At 40.4% G+C, this 16,359-nt stretch overlaps 1 protein-coding gene across 2 annotated transcripts; it reads left to right on the top strand.

The window, feature by feature from the left end:
* Positions 1–1,208: 1,208 nt before the first annotated feature.
* On the top strand, positions 1,209–16,173 carry zdhhc7 (zinc finger DHHC-type palmitoyltransferase 7). Of its 2 annotated transcripts, none has more exons than XM_038701382.1 (8): positions 1,209–1,364; positions 3,740–3,839; positions 8,195–8,545; positions 10,199–10,323; positions 10,508–10,604; positions 11,557–11,638; positions 12,330–12,460; positions 12,751–16,173. In XM_038701382.1, exons 3-8 carry the CDS (start codon positions 8,201–8,203, stop codon positions 12,931–12,933), a joined length of 963 nt encoding a protein of 320 aa, XP_038557310.1. In that variant the 5' UTR covers positions 1,209–1,364; positions 3,740–3,839; positions 8,195–8,200; the 3' UTR covers positions 12,934–16,173. The 2 variants fall into 2 exon arrangements, with proteins under 2 accessions (XP_038557310.1, XP_038557309.1); XM_038701381.1 differs by having other exon boundaries at positions 12,730–16,173.
* The last annotated feature ends 186 nt before the right edge of the window (positions 16,174–16,359 follow it).

The following is a 16,359-nucleotide window of genomic DNA, read 5'->3' as shown; positions in this document are numbered from 1 at the left end:
AGAGGATTGCTGGGTATTTTTTCTCTCCCTTGCTCTAAAACAGACAGCTGATATCGGCTCTGAACCAGAACAGGAGAGGGCAGAAGCCCTGAGCTTTCACTACGCAGCTGCAGACACAGGGCACGGAAGGGCCAGGCTGCTTTGTCTTGGCTTTATAATCTACTCTTGGGAGACACGTGATAGCAGAGGTTGCTACCAGGAAGGTCTTACTGCTCTCTTCTGGGGACATGCTGCTACAAGTGGGCGTCTGTCCCCAGCTGACCACAAGAAACCTCAAGTTAAGCTAAATATTACAGACCATTTTACCTGTTATGACATCACTGATTGGACCAGAAGAGTAACATGCATGAACGTTTCAGCCTCATAGAGAGGAGGACTGCGTCTGTTGTTCTCCTTTGCTAAAGTGACCATAACCTTGAACCAAAATCCATGCATGACTAATAGCAAAGAAGATTCAGTGAGTTAGGGCTTTTGGGAGAGACTGGGATCAGATCAGGCTAGCCAGAGCACTGTAAATATTCATCCATTTTCTATAAGTAATTACCTTTTTATACCTCCTGACAAAGCTGGCTCACCGGAGCAGTTCAAGTGCAGGTTGTTTTGTAAAGTATTCATGCAACCTTAGCAGTGATAGAAAGTAATGCAGATGTTCAATGGGTTTACGCAATTCAAGTTTTGGGAGTTTGATCATTGTTGTTTACCATATGAGTGACAGTCAAAGCTAACTGGAATGGTGAGAGAAATTACATCCAGAAACCTTTCATGCAAAACTGTTTGCAGAAATGTAAAATGCATTTTAAAAGAAAACACTGGTGTGGTCCCTCAATGCAATACGTTGAGATTTATAATTCAACTATTAAGTAATTTGAGGAAATAAGTTATCAATATATCATTTAAAAACTGTAGACCTGTTCTTATTAGACTACATAACATAACATACATCCATGCATACATTAGACACGGATAGGCCTACATATAGGCCTGTAGACCAACCTTACTTTTCAATCTAAATGCAGCGCAGTTTCTCAAAGTTCACTTGGGGACTGTCATACATTGTATTTAGCCAATAGCACTCGCGAGTGGAGAAATAAGATTATCGCAGTTTAGTAGTTGCAATTCTGGCTACATCCACGAGATGACGCTATTTGAGTAAATATTCTTCCCCGGAAATTCGCGAACGGTAACGGACAAACCCGAGGCGAACCCCGGAAGCTCAGTCGTTAGTGGGTACTGTCAGCCCGTTGTTAGAGCGATGTGTTGCTACCTCTGCGGGCACGGCCGCCTTGGAGCTGGAGTTTAGCTCAAACGGGACATCAAAATGTATTAAGAAGGCGTTCACAGCAAAGGAAATTAGGAATATTAAGGTATGTAATTTAGCTGTCACCCGGGAGGCTCTGTTTTTTGCGCTCGTGGCTCGCATACGGTGTTAGCATGCTAGCTGTGTTAGCTTCTCTAAATGGCTAGTGGTTAGCAAGCGTGATTTACCATCCAATCCGGGTCCATGTGAAGTGTCAGGATAGCAGGCTGCTATGTCCTGTGCTTGTGTGTGTGTGTGTGTGTGTGTGTGTGTGTGTGTGTGTGTGTGTGTGTGTGTGTGTGTGTGTGTGTGTGTGTGTGTGTGTGTGTGTGTGTGTGTGTGTGTGTGTGTGTGTGTGTGTGTGTGTGTGTGTGTGTGTGTGTGTGTGTGTGCGCGCGTGCGTGCGGGTGTGTGTGTGGGGGGGGGGGTCAGTCACGACCTTAACAGTTATCATTGCAGGAGGGATTTGAAGAAGGACTCTAATCCCAGTTACACACCTCTCAGACAAAGACAATGGCAATAGTATTTAAGAAAAACCTGTAGGAGGTCGATAGTGTTTGTCATGTCAGTATTACCGCTGTAATTTGGTGGTTTGCACAGAGACCACGGCTACGTTGAGGTGCCCAAATCACTCTGGACAGGATTGGTTTACAACCCAGAGTCAAGGCAACAGAGAACAATCAGTGATTACTCATGAGACTATCAGCTGAGATGATGCAGTGTCACCACATTGCAACGAATAGCCATCATGATGGGTGTGTTTTCCTGGAAGTAAAAAAGAGAACATTTGCAAACTCCTGGACACCACACAGACTCTGGGGATGAAGCAAACATCGTAGAAACTGTGGCAGTGTGTGGTAATCACCCCAGAGTTTATACACTCAGTTGCCAGTTTATTAGGTACACCTAGCTAAAACTGCACTCCCACAGTAAATGCTACCTGTATGAATGTTAAAAGGTTGTAGAAAGTTTTTATTTTAGAGAGGGCTTAGCAGGGACAGACCGGGAGAAAAAAAAAATGGCCCTGGACTTTGATCCTGACCAGCCCACCAGAACGATTCACCGTACACTCCACCACGGCTGCCCTGCTAATGCACACACCTACAAACAGGACCAGCCTCTAATAAACCACCTAGCTGCATCACAGCCATTGATCAGTATAGCACTACTACTTTAAAAAGGCTGCAGAACACATCCTGAAATTGTCATGATTGAACAACCTCACATCACATGAAGCCTCAAGATCAAAAGACTAAAATATCCACAAGCCTCACTGAGACAGAGAAGTGTCTAACTGCTGCTCAGTGTCAGCTGGTTAGCTTTAAGTCATGGGAGTACAGAGAATAATAAAATAAAACTGGTTGAACACTTCTCCAAACATAGAACATAACCTAAGAGAGTAGCACCTATCATAAACCTGGTTTCAAATAAAATAATATATAAATTAACTAATAAAGGCAAAATTTTAGATAAACTGCAAAAACATAGCAACAGTTTACACCAGACTGTAGACACTAGTGAAGTGGTAGGAATCTTGTTGATGGGCATCAGATCTAGCAAATCACTAAAGACACATTCTCCCACACAAAGTGTGAATTGTGTGAGGGAAAGGATTGATTGGTTTTATAATGTGTACAGGCTATTTGCAACCAAAGGCAGACATTAAATAAAATTAGCTAATTAACAAATGTAAATGTCTAAAACATTTATATGTGTAGAATAACAAGACAAAAACAATCACATGAAAATGCTTATTTTAGCAAAATAAAATTACACAACAATTATAATGAAGTGATTTATTTCCCACAAAATCCCCACAGGACAGCCAAATGTAGACATTCAGAGCTATACTAACGTTAAGCATCAGATTTTAGTTTTTCCATCAGCCTGTTTGAACACACAGTTACTGTAGTCTTTACCTCAGTTCTTTCTTTCTGGTATATTTACAAAACAGTACTGGACCAACAGCATTTGCATTTCACTGATTCTGATAACATGTATTAACACATTTAGACGCATATCTACCGTTCATCTGCACTATCTCTGGATTTGCTGTCCTCTCTGACTACTCTTTCACCCATGAACAGGGCTGTGGCATCTTCCTCTTCCCGGGTACTAGTAACCTACTACTACTACGGAATGAGTCGATTACTTTTTTACATTTACTTGCATTTCAGCAATGACCTTTGACTCTTTTCTCTCTGAACTTTTCAGCCCCACCCTTAACATTTTCAAACTGTGCTTTTCCATTTTCTGTTGTAGCTCATTATCCAGTGTCACTGAGGTGAGAGTGAGTGAGACGGACAGGGCGGGGCTAAGGGCTGCATAGACTTTCATATGGAATAGAGCAACAAGCTTGGGGGGGGGGGGGGGGGTCTGTATCATAATAATATGTTTTGATCCCAAGATTAAAAACAGTTTGTGTGTGTTTGTCTTTTTCAGGTGTTCGCCTACCTGCCAGTATTTAATTTTTACATCATCCTGAATGCAGGTCCAGGAGGTACACACCACAGCATGTTATTGTAAAGAGAAGACCTATTAGGTAGGTTGTCCCACATATTTCTCAATTTGCACATCTTCAAGTTCTCAGAGCAGAATTTGTAACAAGGGCAAACTGAGCAGAGCAGCCAACCTCATGTCACCTCGTCTGCTTGCTCTTATGCAAAAGCTAGAAGAGTGGCATTCCTCATTTTGGCAGTTCTTGTTTCTTGTAATTTCTTGATAATTATTGTTTTGTCTGAAAACAATCCTGCGACACAGAATGCTAATGGCATATTTACACTTATTATAATGGTAAGAGTGCAAGAGAGAAAGAATTCTCAAGCTGCTGTCAATCAGGAGAAATGGAAAACGAGCCTTCAAATATACGTTGGTTGGCCTGTAGAATAACTTGAGTGCAGACGTAGGTTTATATAAATAATTGTCAATAAAAGAGTATAATTATGACAAATGTTTACTTCAGCTGTGCAGCAAGTGTCTTGAACTGGATGAGCCAGCCCAACTGTACTTGATAAAACATTTTTTATTTGGTTGTGGACACTGTAGGTTGAGTGTTACAGTCAGCCATAGAAATTACAGGTGATGTGTTGGTTGTGTTTGTAATCTTATTGGCAATTAAATTATTTGCAATTTATTACGTTGGGTCAACTTTCCCACTGAGGGGGTAGTTTAATTTTCGGTCCTCACTGTTTTCAGTTGCAATGACTTTAAGTTGGCCATCAAGCTGTTTGGCAATTTGGAAATGTGACAATGTGAAACATAACATTACTTCGAAAATCGAAACCCATTTCTTTCAGGAATATTTTTGAGTGACCGGGATGACCCTGGAAAAGTGATCTGAGCAGGATAACACAGAGGTGACTGCTCGTTATGTATGTCAGAGAGAGGAGAGTAAGAGATACAAGAAGAGTAGGAGAAAGGGACCAGTGGCTTTAATGGACCTCCCTTTCATTGACCACAGTAAAATCAATATGCCTCAAACTGGCCAAGAGCATTTTGTGCCCTCTTAAGGACAATGCTAATTATTTATTTTGTTCAGCAGAAAAACGGCATGCTGTTCAATGCTGGTGATGTGTGGTAAACAACACTGTTTGCATTTGAATACATTTGTTAAAAGTCAGCAAGACAGGGGCCCTCCGAAACCTTCTACAAACAGCATTGTCAACCTGTGTTCACTTTTCAAGTCACATTTGTCTACAGATCCCTATGATGTTTGTTTTTTTATTGTCAAGTTTCTTATACACAGACTTAAGTGTCTGCTGGCATTGCTAGGATTTCCCAGCATTTTTCAGCTTCTTTGGTTCCCGCTACATGAGCTTTGTGAATATCAAACTTTAATATGACTTAATCCGGACACATTTAGCACTGCCTCATCTCTCCAGTAGTTCATTTAACTGATTAAGCCCCTTGTGTTTAATATTTCCCAACCTGAAAAAGCTGAGAGTGTTGTCGTTGTTTTCCTGTCATTGCAACATGCTGCTCTGATAAATTACATGTATGTATGTGTGTATTAGCCAGATAAATCAGTCACTACAGTTTTCTGAGCCAACTCTTTCAGATCCTGATAGATCTTGTCTTCTATGGCCAGTTTATTCACTAGCTGATGCTCTTAACAGTAGCCTCAGGCATGTGTGATCTATCAGTGGACACAGTGCTTTCCTCCAGCCTCAGGTCCAGTCTTGATCTTTTTGATGTATGAAAATGTAGCTTCATTTTTGGAAAGACCATTCAGCTGTGCTCACATCATTAAGAGACGCATCCTGTCATATCATTAAGTGCAATTGTGGCTGCTGTTTATTTTGTTCACTACGTGGTTCACACTCTGCTGACTTGCTGACAAATGTCTGGTGTTTTAATGGTGTTTGGTGGAGCATTTTCCTGGATCAGCTTTGAACCCAAGCAACTTGAGAACTCCCTCATAATGCACAATAGAGAACAGACCTGCTGTTGTTATTTATAAGGAGATTGAGGCACATAATGTGTATTTCATATTAATATCCGAGCATAACATTATTAACAGTATTTTAATTATTATGATGGAACTTAGGCTACATATAGTACGATGCCACTGATCCATTATTTAATTTGTTCAGGAGGGCTGTAATTAAAAGCATACCCACTCAGGTGTTTTCAATTACTCAGACTAATAACACCTCTAGTCAGGTAGACGTTTGGTGGGTCTATTTATAAAGGGGTGTCAGTTGGCCAGGTAACTTAAATCTTATGCTGTAAGATTCGCTGTCACTTTTTGTCGAGCAGTGCATATGTCATGTTTGAATTCAACTTTTTTAAAAATACTCCAGACCTTATCCTCTGCACACGCAAACAAGTTCTCATCAATTGAAAGTAAGTAATAGAGACTTAAAGTCACTATCTTGTAGAACTTACATTGGTGTGTTACTAGCCATGAGAAGCCTATAACCAACCTAATTTAAATGCTGCGCCAAGATTAGATGTATTGCATGATCAAAAATAGGTCATGAAGCCAGTTGTTTGCATAACCAGCCTCTTACAAGTCTGCTTGTCTTAGTGCATACAAATATTTTAATAGCTAGGAGCAGGAAACAGATCAATTATACTCTAATATAATGGAAATGTTTTTTTAATAGAAATCCTCACAGTTCCCATGAGATCACGGTGTAGCTTGAACTGGACTTCTGACTGGATCCTTTTTTTTTAATTTTATTTTTTTATGGCTATCAGGAAGATATTTTTGCTGGTTTGGGGTTTCTGCTCTGTAGGCCAAAAACCTCTCATCCCCGTTGGCATCTACATTTTTGCAAGCAATTTCAATGACACCCACTGACTTGGAAGGTTTTGACGCAAGCAGAAACAAACAGCAGTGTGGTGTTTTGGAAGGGCGCCTGGTTGGCCAGTCAGCTAAAGACTGAAAGCTTAGCTCTGCACCACCCATCTCACTGGAAATGTGTCATTTGATTTAAAAGCTTAACAAAATGATGCAGTCATTTGCTTCAAAGCAGCACGCCAAAGTCTACCTGAACACCACATCAACAAATACATTAAGCACCTCTACCTAACCATTTAATAACAACTAAATAGTGAGTGGCAGGTGAGGTGTAAAAGCACGCTGAACAGGATTCTTCAATGGAAGGTCGTTCTTTCGGTCAGCAAGGAATCGCACTGCTATGTCAATACATTCTCCATGTGGCAACAACCCTCTTCAGTTGAATGTGCAGTACTACTACTACTTGGTATCATCACTAGCCACCTAAATTTTATTGTCATTAAGGAAAAGCTTTGAAAAGTGTGATTTGAACACTTTTTTTTTAACAGATACAAGTGAAATTCTTGTTTGGCAGTTTATCTAGACAGAGTGGCAAGTCCCGCCTTCTCAGTAGTAAGGGAATAATTGATCATTAATGTGGATTTGTCCGAAGCGCTGGAATAAATAAACTTTTATTGTATTAAAGTGGTATCTGATGAATGGGTTTTTATAACAAACATTGAATGTTTTTGTGTAATATGGAACTAAAGTAGAGGTTTAAAACTTACTAAACTCCATGAGTATTTGGGCATAGACAGACAAATGTTTTGGTTCTGACCTCTGGCTAATCAAACAGTAAAAAAACTAAAATCACAGTATATACCTTGTTTAAGTAGTTTACTTTGTCTCAGTGAGTCACAGTGAAGCCTGCCAGCAGAAGGTAACTGGGTCTAAAGATTATTATTAGCCTGTATTCCTCATGCACATTCATCAGCTGCAGGATCAGTTTCCTAGCGGGACCAGGGTAGCCATTGATTTATCTTAAAGCTGCAGACCTAGTCTCTCGGTCCGGTCCTGAACGTTCTCTTGTGACCTTGACATAAATACAGAAAAAGAAACTCTTATGACTCATGGACCTACTGCGATCTGTGTGGTGCATTATTTGTTGAAGGCATAATGTGTGTCAAAATACGATTTCAAATGGAATATTGTTGTGCTGCAGAGATGTCTTGGACTACACATCATATTCTACAGACTTAAGAAAACATCTTTTGTACAGATCAAAAATCACACTATAATCATTTAAATATGTTTTTCAGTGAAAATGAGAATAATGATGTAAAAGTGATCTTTCACTCCAATATCGTAATTGCTGTATCAGTCAAAATAATCACAATTAGATATTCTTTCAAAATTGTTCAGCCCTAATTGCGATACGTGTCCATCCTTGTATCCTTGTTTTACCTGCTGCACCTCTTGCATGTGACTCTTCTCTTTCCATTGTGACCCTGTGTTATTTGTGTATTTTAACCAACATAGATAACAGTAGTTGTGAAAACGGTGTGTATTTAAGGAAATAACTACTGTATATGTATCACTCCTTTTTTATTATGTGAAGACGCAGACAGTAGCCCTCAATTTAGTCTTGCTTCCAATTTTTCCCTTCTCCATAGGGCAGGATGCAGTCTTCAAACCACCGACTGCGAGATATGGAGCAGCACCACCCGCTGCTGTCGGCAGGTGCAGATGTCGAGACAGGGAGCCTGGCAGCCGGGGTGATGGTCGGGGGTCCCCACGCGGGCCACACAGCGGGGAACCGCACACTGTGGTTCATTCAGGACAGCTGTGGGATGGTGTGTGCAGGCATGACCTGGTTCCTGGTGCTGTACGCTGAATTTGTGGTGAACTTTGTCATGCTGCTTCCTGGCAAAAACTTCTGGTACTCGCTACTGAACGGGGCCACCTTCAACTCACTGGCTGTGCTTGCGTTGGCCTCACATCTGCGCACCATGTTGACTGACCCGGTAAGCGTGTTAAGGAGAGTAAGAATGAGGGAAGGAGGGTAAAAGTAAGATAGCAGGGTAATGAAGAGGTAGAGAAAACATTAAGGGTCTATGAGTAAGACAAAGCTTGTGTTTAGCAAAACAAATACCACACACCACAATAAAAGGATATAACCATACGATAATATTTAGAGTCCCTCAAATATAATGCAAAATTATTGATGTACTTTAAGTTAAAGGAAAATGTTGGTTTTTTTTGTAAGGAATCATCTTAATTAAATACAAGTTGAAATGGTGCTCGCTGTTTGAATTGAGTTAGGGTTGGGAGTCATACTGTAGTAAAGACACTTATAATCAAGCACACTGAGTTGAGGGACGCTGTGTGGGAAAGTTGTGTAGGACAGTCTACTAAATTTTATGACATTTTAATTTATAAGAAGTACTCCCAGAAAATAATAGGCCCAAGAACAAAGTCAACTTAGAGTTTGCATTTCCACCACATCTGACACATCTGAACAACTTTAAATGCTTTTGGAGTTTTTGCTTAAAGGTTCAGTGTGTAATATTTAGGAGGATCTATAGACAAAAAATTCAATATAATGTACATAACTATGTTTTCAGTGGTGCATAAAGACATAACGAGCCGTTATGTTGTTATTACCTTCGAATGAGCCATTTCTATGTACATACACCGCATTACCCCTTATATGTAAGTCGCCGTATTTCTACAGTAGCCCAAATGGACAAACTGCTCTACAGAGTGCGTTTCGTCACTACATTGAATATGGAAGAAGGAGAAGCAGGAGGAGGAGAAGAAAAAGAAAATAGAGGACCACATATTATTTAGCAGAAGAGCCGACAGAGCGTGTCGGACACCGTAGCTTCTCCTACGCGCTTGCAAAGGGAGGGGTGAGCGGTGACTGAGCCGTTGGTTGCGATTCAGATGCCACTAAAACATACACACTGAACAATTAAAGGTCTACACAATTTCAATGGTGAAATAATTACTTATTCCCCCCATTCCTGCATATTATATCAAGCCTTTTGACATTTTTAACAATGGATCATTTGGTATGCCTCTTCCTACTACAGTGTGTGATGAAACATTCAAAAGGGCTGTTGGTGCAGGGATTCTTTTGCACTTGGTCACTGATACTTTGTGACTGTGCTTGGTGAATCCAGTCAATTCATGTTTCAGGGGGTTGTAGCTCAAAAACATTTAGTGCTACTGCTTCAATGTTGACTCTTGAATGTTGGTTCTTACTCGGAGAAACCGACCAACAATTGCTCCGTTTAAAAGCCCAAAATAGTACACAGCAAGTTGTGCAGTAGTGTGTCAAACTAGGGTTTTGAATAAGCTTTAAAGGTCTTAAGTTTAGCTGTGCATTTCACTTTAAGTGGTAGTTACACCCGATTCTGATTCATTCGGGAAATTGCTATATTATGGGCTCCCAGACCAAAGAGATTGCTTTAGTTAAAAAATACCCTACATTTTGTCAGCCTGAAAAAATAACCAGCACAGTCTGTGTATATAAATTCAGTCATAATCAAACACGAGTCTTACTTAACTGCTGAAGATAAGTTAACTATTGGAACAGTGTGTCCAAGTAGTGGGTGTTTGGACAGATTTGTAACTGACAGCATTTGTCTTTGTCTGTCTTCACCCCTCTTTAGGGTGCAGTTCCTAAGGGCAATGCAACCAAGGAGTACATGGAGAGCTTACAGCTGAAGCCTGGTGAGGTCATCTACAAGTGCCCCAAGTGCTGCAGCATCAAGCCTGAGAGGGCACACCACTGCAGGTCAGTCTTAACTGTTGGGGCCAATTTTACAACACATTAAACTGTGACATGCTCCTTTACCCCGCCTTGTCCAACTTGTGCTTTTGAAAACATCTGTATAAGGACTTTTTGCGTGAACAGGAGCAGTATAATTGATGACATAAGCAGAGTCAATGTGTCATGCATCAACCTCTTCTCTATCTAGTATTTGTAAAAGATGCATCCGGAAGATGGATCACCACTGCCCTTGGGTCAATAACTGCGTGGGAGAAAAGAATCAGAGATTCTTTGTACTGTTCACTGTAAGTACACTCAAGTACTCATGGTTCAGTTTGTTTCATTTTAACAAAGGGTATGTTAAGGATTAGAAATGAACATTAGACATCAGGTAATTCCTTCACATATCACTTATTCATTGTGATAATTGAAAAAACATAGAGTTCATATAGTCCCTTCTCTTTACAAAATGCCATTCTTCTTAAATTACATGACTTTATATCAGACTAGAGGGGAAAAAATGGAAAATTGTCCCGCTAGTATTTCATGATGCAATAACCAGCTGAGGTTTACAGCTCAGCAATGATGTAGTGCACGACAGACAGAGGCCTTCATGAAATGTTCTGTCAAAGCCATTTATGACTGTTGACAAATTCAGCACTTTTTTATGGCTTCATATGCTGACTGGAACTTTTTTGATGACAGAAACATAAAGCTGTCATATGGCTGGGCAGCACAAGGTCACCTGCGCAGTGCAATGTTTAGTTTTCTCTCCTTACAGATTGCCATAGATAGAGAGGTTGAAAAACACTGCTGATCAAAAGTTTTTAGAGTTTTATTACAGAAGTGAAATGAATAAACACAATATCTGGAAACTTGTGGGAAAAGAGTGTGGATGCAGTGTTTCTCATTGTTTTGGGGGGTCGGCCCGCCCCTCCATGAAAGAATGACAAAAATAAATGTAATTAGGCAGACAGAATCACGATATTTGAAAACAAAAATGGAATTAACTGTAAAATGCCATAAAGAATTGCAGTTACATTTGACTATGTCTAGATGCATATTTGCTTGATGCATCATATTCACTGATATTAATTTGTAATGTTTTCTTGTTTAATTGATTAAATTCCACCCCATGATTACACACTGTTTCTGAAATCCTAGGGGAAAGACTGCAATGGCTTCTCCTTTTTGCCTTCTCTCTGCCACTTTTTCCTCATCATCTCTCTCCCTCATTTTCTGCTCCTCTTTCTGCAGATGTACATAGCCTTGATCTCTGCCCATGCCCTAGGCCTCAGTGGTATGCACTTCTTCACCTGTATTAAAGTCCAGTGGAACGGTAAGGCCTCTCTGTGTTGCTGAATCGACCCTGACATTTGGTTGACAGAAATTCAGCTATTTACACAAGAAACTGAAACTATTTAGAGAGATGAAAGGAGACAGACAAGTAGAGCTCAGCAGATGCTTCTGATGGTAGCATCTAGTGGCAGGACTTTCCCAGTGTTATAGGAGCACGTATATGCCATGCCTTTAAAAATCATTCCGTAAAGTGATTATGTCAGTATTGTGTAGTCATGAAAAATTTTGTGACAACTTGGAACAATGAAAGTGGTTGTTAACTCTTGTAAGAACAGCTGCTCTGCACAGGTCATTGGAGTTGTGCAGCACAATCATCACTGCTGCCATAGAGCTTTTCCCACTCCCATGTGCGTCTCTTTGCAGGAATGAACCAGAAAATTAAGAGATTTAATTCTTAGAACTCCAGCCTCTACTGTCCTCTACAAGATTATACTCTGAATTAGCAAGGGCATATTAGCCACCAATTTGTTTTCCATGCTTACCGGTATTCCAGCCTACTGTGACTGTGTAAAATGGATAGATGCATTAGAGATGTGCACACAGCACGTCCAGTCCTACATTTATATGTATGGAATCCACACATTAGGTTATTAGTTTCCACAACTTTGAGATATGTCCTCTTCAAATTTCTTTGCATTTCTCCTCCTGTCTGTCTCTCTTACTGTGACCAGAGTGCAGTGACTTCTCTCCAGGGGTGTCTGTGCTGTTGCTAATCTTCCTCTGTCTTGAAGCCGTCCTCTTCCTCACTTTCACAGCTGTGATGTTTGGTACGCAGATCCACTCCATCTGCAATGACGAGACGGTCAGTATGCACCGCACCCTGCAAGCTTTCTTCCTCTTAACAGGTTGTGTGTGTTGCAGGGAGGGTAACTGTAAGATGAAGGAAAAAGACGGCAAGGGAAGCTAAGTCTTGATAAATGCCTTTGGCTATTCCAAGTATATATGATATGTAAATTTGTTTATTTAATTCTTTGTTGCCTTATCTGAGTGCTTATTGATGTAATTGTGTATCTTAGCATGCAAATGAGCCAAAGCAAACATACAACTTAATAGGGAATCTTTCATTTACAGAGGGGTTTGAATATCTTGCAGGAGATTGAGCGTCTTAAAAATGAGAAGCCCACATGGGAGCGTCGCATGAGATGGGACGGAATGAAAGCTGTGTTTGGGGGTCCGCCCTCCCTGCTGTGGTGCAATCCATTCACTGGCCTGCGTCTGCGGCGCCTGTTGCTGTTGACCCACGGTCGCCGTGGTGGATCGGAGTTTTCTGTCTGAGAGCAGGACAGACTGATGCAGCTTGCCAGCACTCGACGTTTCTAAAGCAAGATTTCTTGTATGCCGGGGCTAAGATGGACCTCTGCTCCCTGAGGCTGTCCTTTGTGTGTGGGTGACAAGGACAGCTGCAGTCTCCTCCAGCGGGACCCCACTGCATCACAACCACCACTGAAAGTTTGTATTCTCTCTTTCTCACATGCTGATGTAGACCCAATACCTTTGGCCTGCACGAGTATGCTGAACAACTGGAATATTGTTTTTAACATGAGCAGCGTTTTGGTTTGTTTGTGTGTTTTTACGTAAAGCATGCAGTATGTAACTCAAGTGAGTCTTTTAATCCCTGCGAGACCGCCCGAGGTGCTGTTTGAACTCAACACCTGCACCTTCAATGCACAACTTCAGCATTTTGTTTTCTTTGCTGCGCACATGAGATTCAAGATTAGCGTTTTAATTTTTTGAAGAGGGATCGGCAACACGGAAATGCTTGAATCTGCTACTACTGGACCGAGACAAGGGGATCACAGTCAATGACGTGCAGTACTTACATTTCACTTGAGAAAAGGTCTGGAAAAGGAGCACAGTGGACATCAAACATGGAACTGTGCTGCCTTGATTTGCATCTAACAGCTCAAACAATCAGCATATCAGCCAGGAAATGAGGCACCATCACTATTTGTTCAAATGGATGAACAGGCTACTGTGAACACAAGCCTCATTTTAATTCCAGAGGACTGAGTGGCTTTTGCTTCATGCCCTTTGTCACGTTTTTCCTTCCTTGGGCTGAAACGGTTCCTCTGGCCAGTAGAAATGATTTATTCTTTTTTTTTTTTAAACTGCTGAAGCTTCTTTAACTTTGGTCACAGTGACCACTCCTCAACAGTTGACCACGATGACTCACTGGAGATGACTACTGTTATTGTATTAGTTGTATGTATGTGTCCATGAGTTTGCCATTCCACCACTCCTACATGCTGCTCCACATCTCATTCTCCACAAACTATCAGTGACACCCCCCCCCCCCCCCCCCCCCCCCCCCCCCAGACCATTGATATGCCACACTGTGTTCTCATAACAGAGTGATTCAGGTTGAAGGAAGGTTTGGCTACTAAAAAGATTGTTTTACTCGTACACATTTTCTTTTCTTAATGTGGAATCCATATACAAGGGCAGTTGGATAAGACTTCATAGCATTTAAACTCTTTAAAAAAAACAACCTTACAAACCCAGAGACCTAGCCAAGTCTCAGACGTGGTGGCTTGTTAATGTGGAATCCATATACAAGGGCAGTTGGATAAGACTTCATAGCATTTAAACTCTTTAAAAAAAAACAACCTTACAAACCCAGAGACCGAGCCAAGTCTCAGACGTGGTGGCTTTGCATGCTCCCTGGCCACCGTGTGGTGCCACATTTTGAAAAGGAGAACTTAAAACAGTAGCACAACCTCCTTTGGCTTGTTGTGAGCTCATTCCCACCAAGAGAGCCAAGCTCCATTGTGCTGTCAGCCTGTAGAATTAAAAATGCTGAGGAACGAGGCCCTTTATACAAGCTTCAATAATAAGTGTCAGGGAGCTCAGCAGATGCTTCTGATGGTAGCATCTAGTGGCAGGACTTTCCCAGTGTTATAGGAGCACGTATATGCCATGCCTTTAAAAATCATTCAGTAAAGTGATTTTGTCATTATTGTGTAGTTATGAAAAATTTTGTGACAACTTGTTTCCTGTTTTTACTCATAATCAATGGGCCTGTTTGCACTGGATGAGTGTGACCTTTTGAATCTAGAGTTGAGGATTTAAAGTCAAGTCCTGGCTGATAGGCTGGTATTCAGAGTAGTGTCATTTTTAAATCTCCAAGTCTCCTCGCATAGCGGACAATATACTGCTGTTTGTTCTCATCTGTGGTTTTCAGGAGAAGGAACTATATCTCCACTGTTTACACTAAATTATATCTGATGTGCTATGGCTATAAAGAAACATGCTGGCATTAGAATGTAAATCTAACCTATTTTGGGACTAAGGGAAACAGCACTGAAAGCTAACTGATATCAGGGGATTTTATTAATGCTGGCCTCTCGTTTCTCATTTTATTCTGCTTGACTGCATCACGTCAGCAACAGATTTCTGATTATGTTGTGAGAATATCACCTTCTTACAAACAATGTCAAACTTTCTCATTCAGCATGGTGCATTCGGCAAGTCATTTATCCTAACGTGCTCAGTGTGCTTTTTAATTTAAGTGGTGCACGATGAAATGCGGTTGAGCCAAACACACGGCGTGTCCAATAAAATCATATTCAATCTGTCTTTCATTTATGTGTGCATAATACATATCAGACGACTACGGTAAAAATCCATGCTGTTTAGTTTGGCAGATGCACAAAAATGTTGCTGATCAAGCAACAGCTGTTATTAAAAATAGTTGCAGGTATTGGTTGCAAAATTACATCCAGAGCGAATGCAAGGCCTTGAATCTTATAAACACAGAAGGTCATTAGAATAGAAGTAAATATCTGAAGCAGAACTTGTGGTAACAGTGGCAGCACTAATACACTGCTAAACCTTTAATTGTATTTGTAGGACGTAGCAGACCATCAGAGCTAATTATGGATTGACAGAGATTGCTTTGATGTAAGTATTTAATGTTGACTGGTATAATTAGGGCAATAATATGGGCTTGGTTGATGTAAACAAGATAATCCTGTTTCATGACCAAACTCAGATGTTGTAATCATAACATCTGAAATTGGGATGCTGTTACAGGGTATGTAGTTTAACATTCATGCTCAGCAATAGAAACAATGAATGACAATTTTTAAAGGGTTATACCGCTAATTGTATTTTCTCCTCCTTCTGCTGAATGATTCAAAAACGTACCATTGCCATTGGGAGAGGATTGTTTGACAATTTGCAAAATCGCATACACCTATACACTAAGGTATTTCTCAGATTTACACAGAAAATGTGTGATAAAGAACATTGACGGGTGTTTGATGACAGTTACCATTAACATTGCTATGAACAGCTGAGAAAGGTTTTATTTCCTACTCTGCTGAGAGATTGTTTCCTCAAGAACAAATGTCCTTCAGCTTTATAAACAAAGTATAAAGGTTACTATTAACAATATATACATGGAATGTTTTATTCAATTTTTTTTTATTAATGTGTCATAATCTTATAATGTCATATCTTTAATGTCATTCGTTTACATAATAAACTTGATTAAATTAAAGCTATAAATTGTGATTGATTGTCCTTAATACACAATTAATTTTCTCTGCACCTGGGTGCACTTGTTTTTGGATAACACACAAGGTGTTGAGGGTTTGCCATAGTTATTAGTTACGCTTTACCTTAAAATTGAGATATAACAAAATCCAGTACAAATGAACAGAAACGGGGGAAACAAATTTGCTGCAAAGTAAAAAAGAT

The sequence above is a fragment of the Micropterus salmoides genome, unplaced genomic scaffold (genome assembly GCF_014851395.1).
Source record: "Micropterus salmoides isolate LMB-PRFRI ecotype aquatic unplaced genomic scaffold, ASM1485139v1 Ms_hic_scaffold_6, whole genome shotgun sequence".
Lineage (NCBI taxonomy): Eukaryota > Metazoa > Chordata > Actinopteri > Centrarchiformes > Centrarchidae > Micropterus > Micropterus salmoides.
This window is presented reverse-complemented; position numbering and strand designations above follow the sequence as displayed.

Bases quoted from the DNA above. Each gene is read 5' to 3' on its own strand.
- zdhhc7 (XM_038701381.1), top strand. From the start codon at position 8,201: ATGCAGTCTTCAAACCACCGACTGCGAGATATGGAGCAGCACCACCCG. The intron at 8,546-10,198 runs GTAAGCGTGTTA...ACCCCTCTTTAG, and splicing joins GCACCATGTTGACTGACCCG to GGTGCAGTTCCTAAGGGCAA. The intron at 10,324-10,507 runs GTCAGTCTTAAC...TTCTCTATCTAG, and splicing joins GAGAGGGCACACCACTGCAG to TATTTGTAAAAGATGCATCC.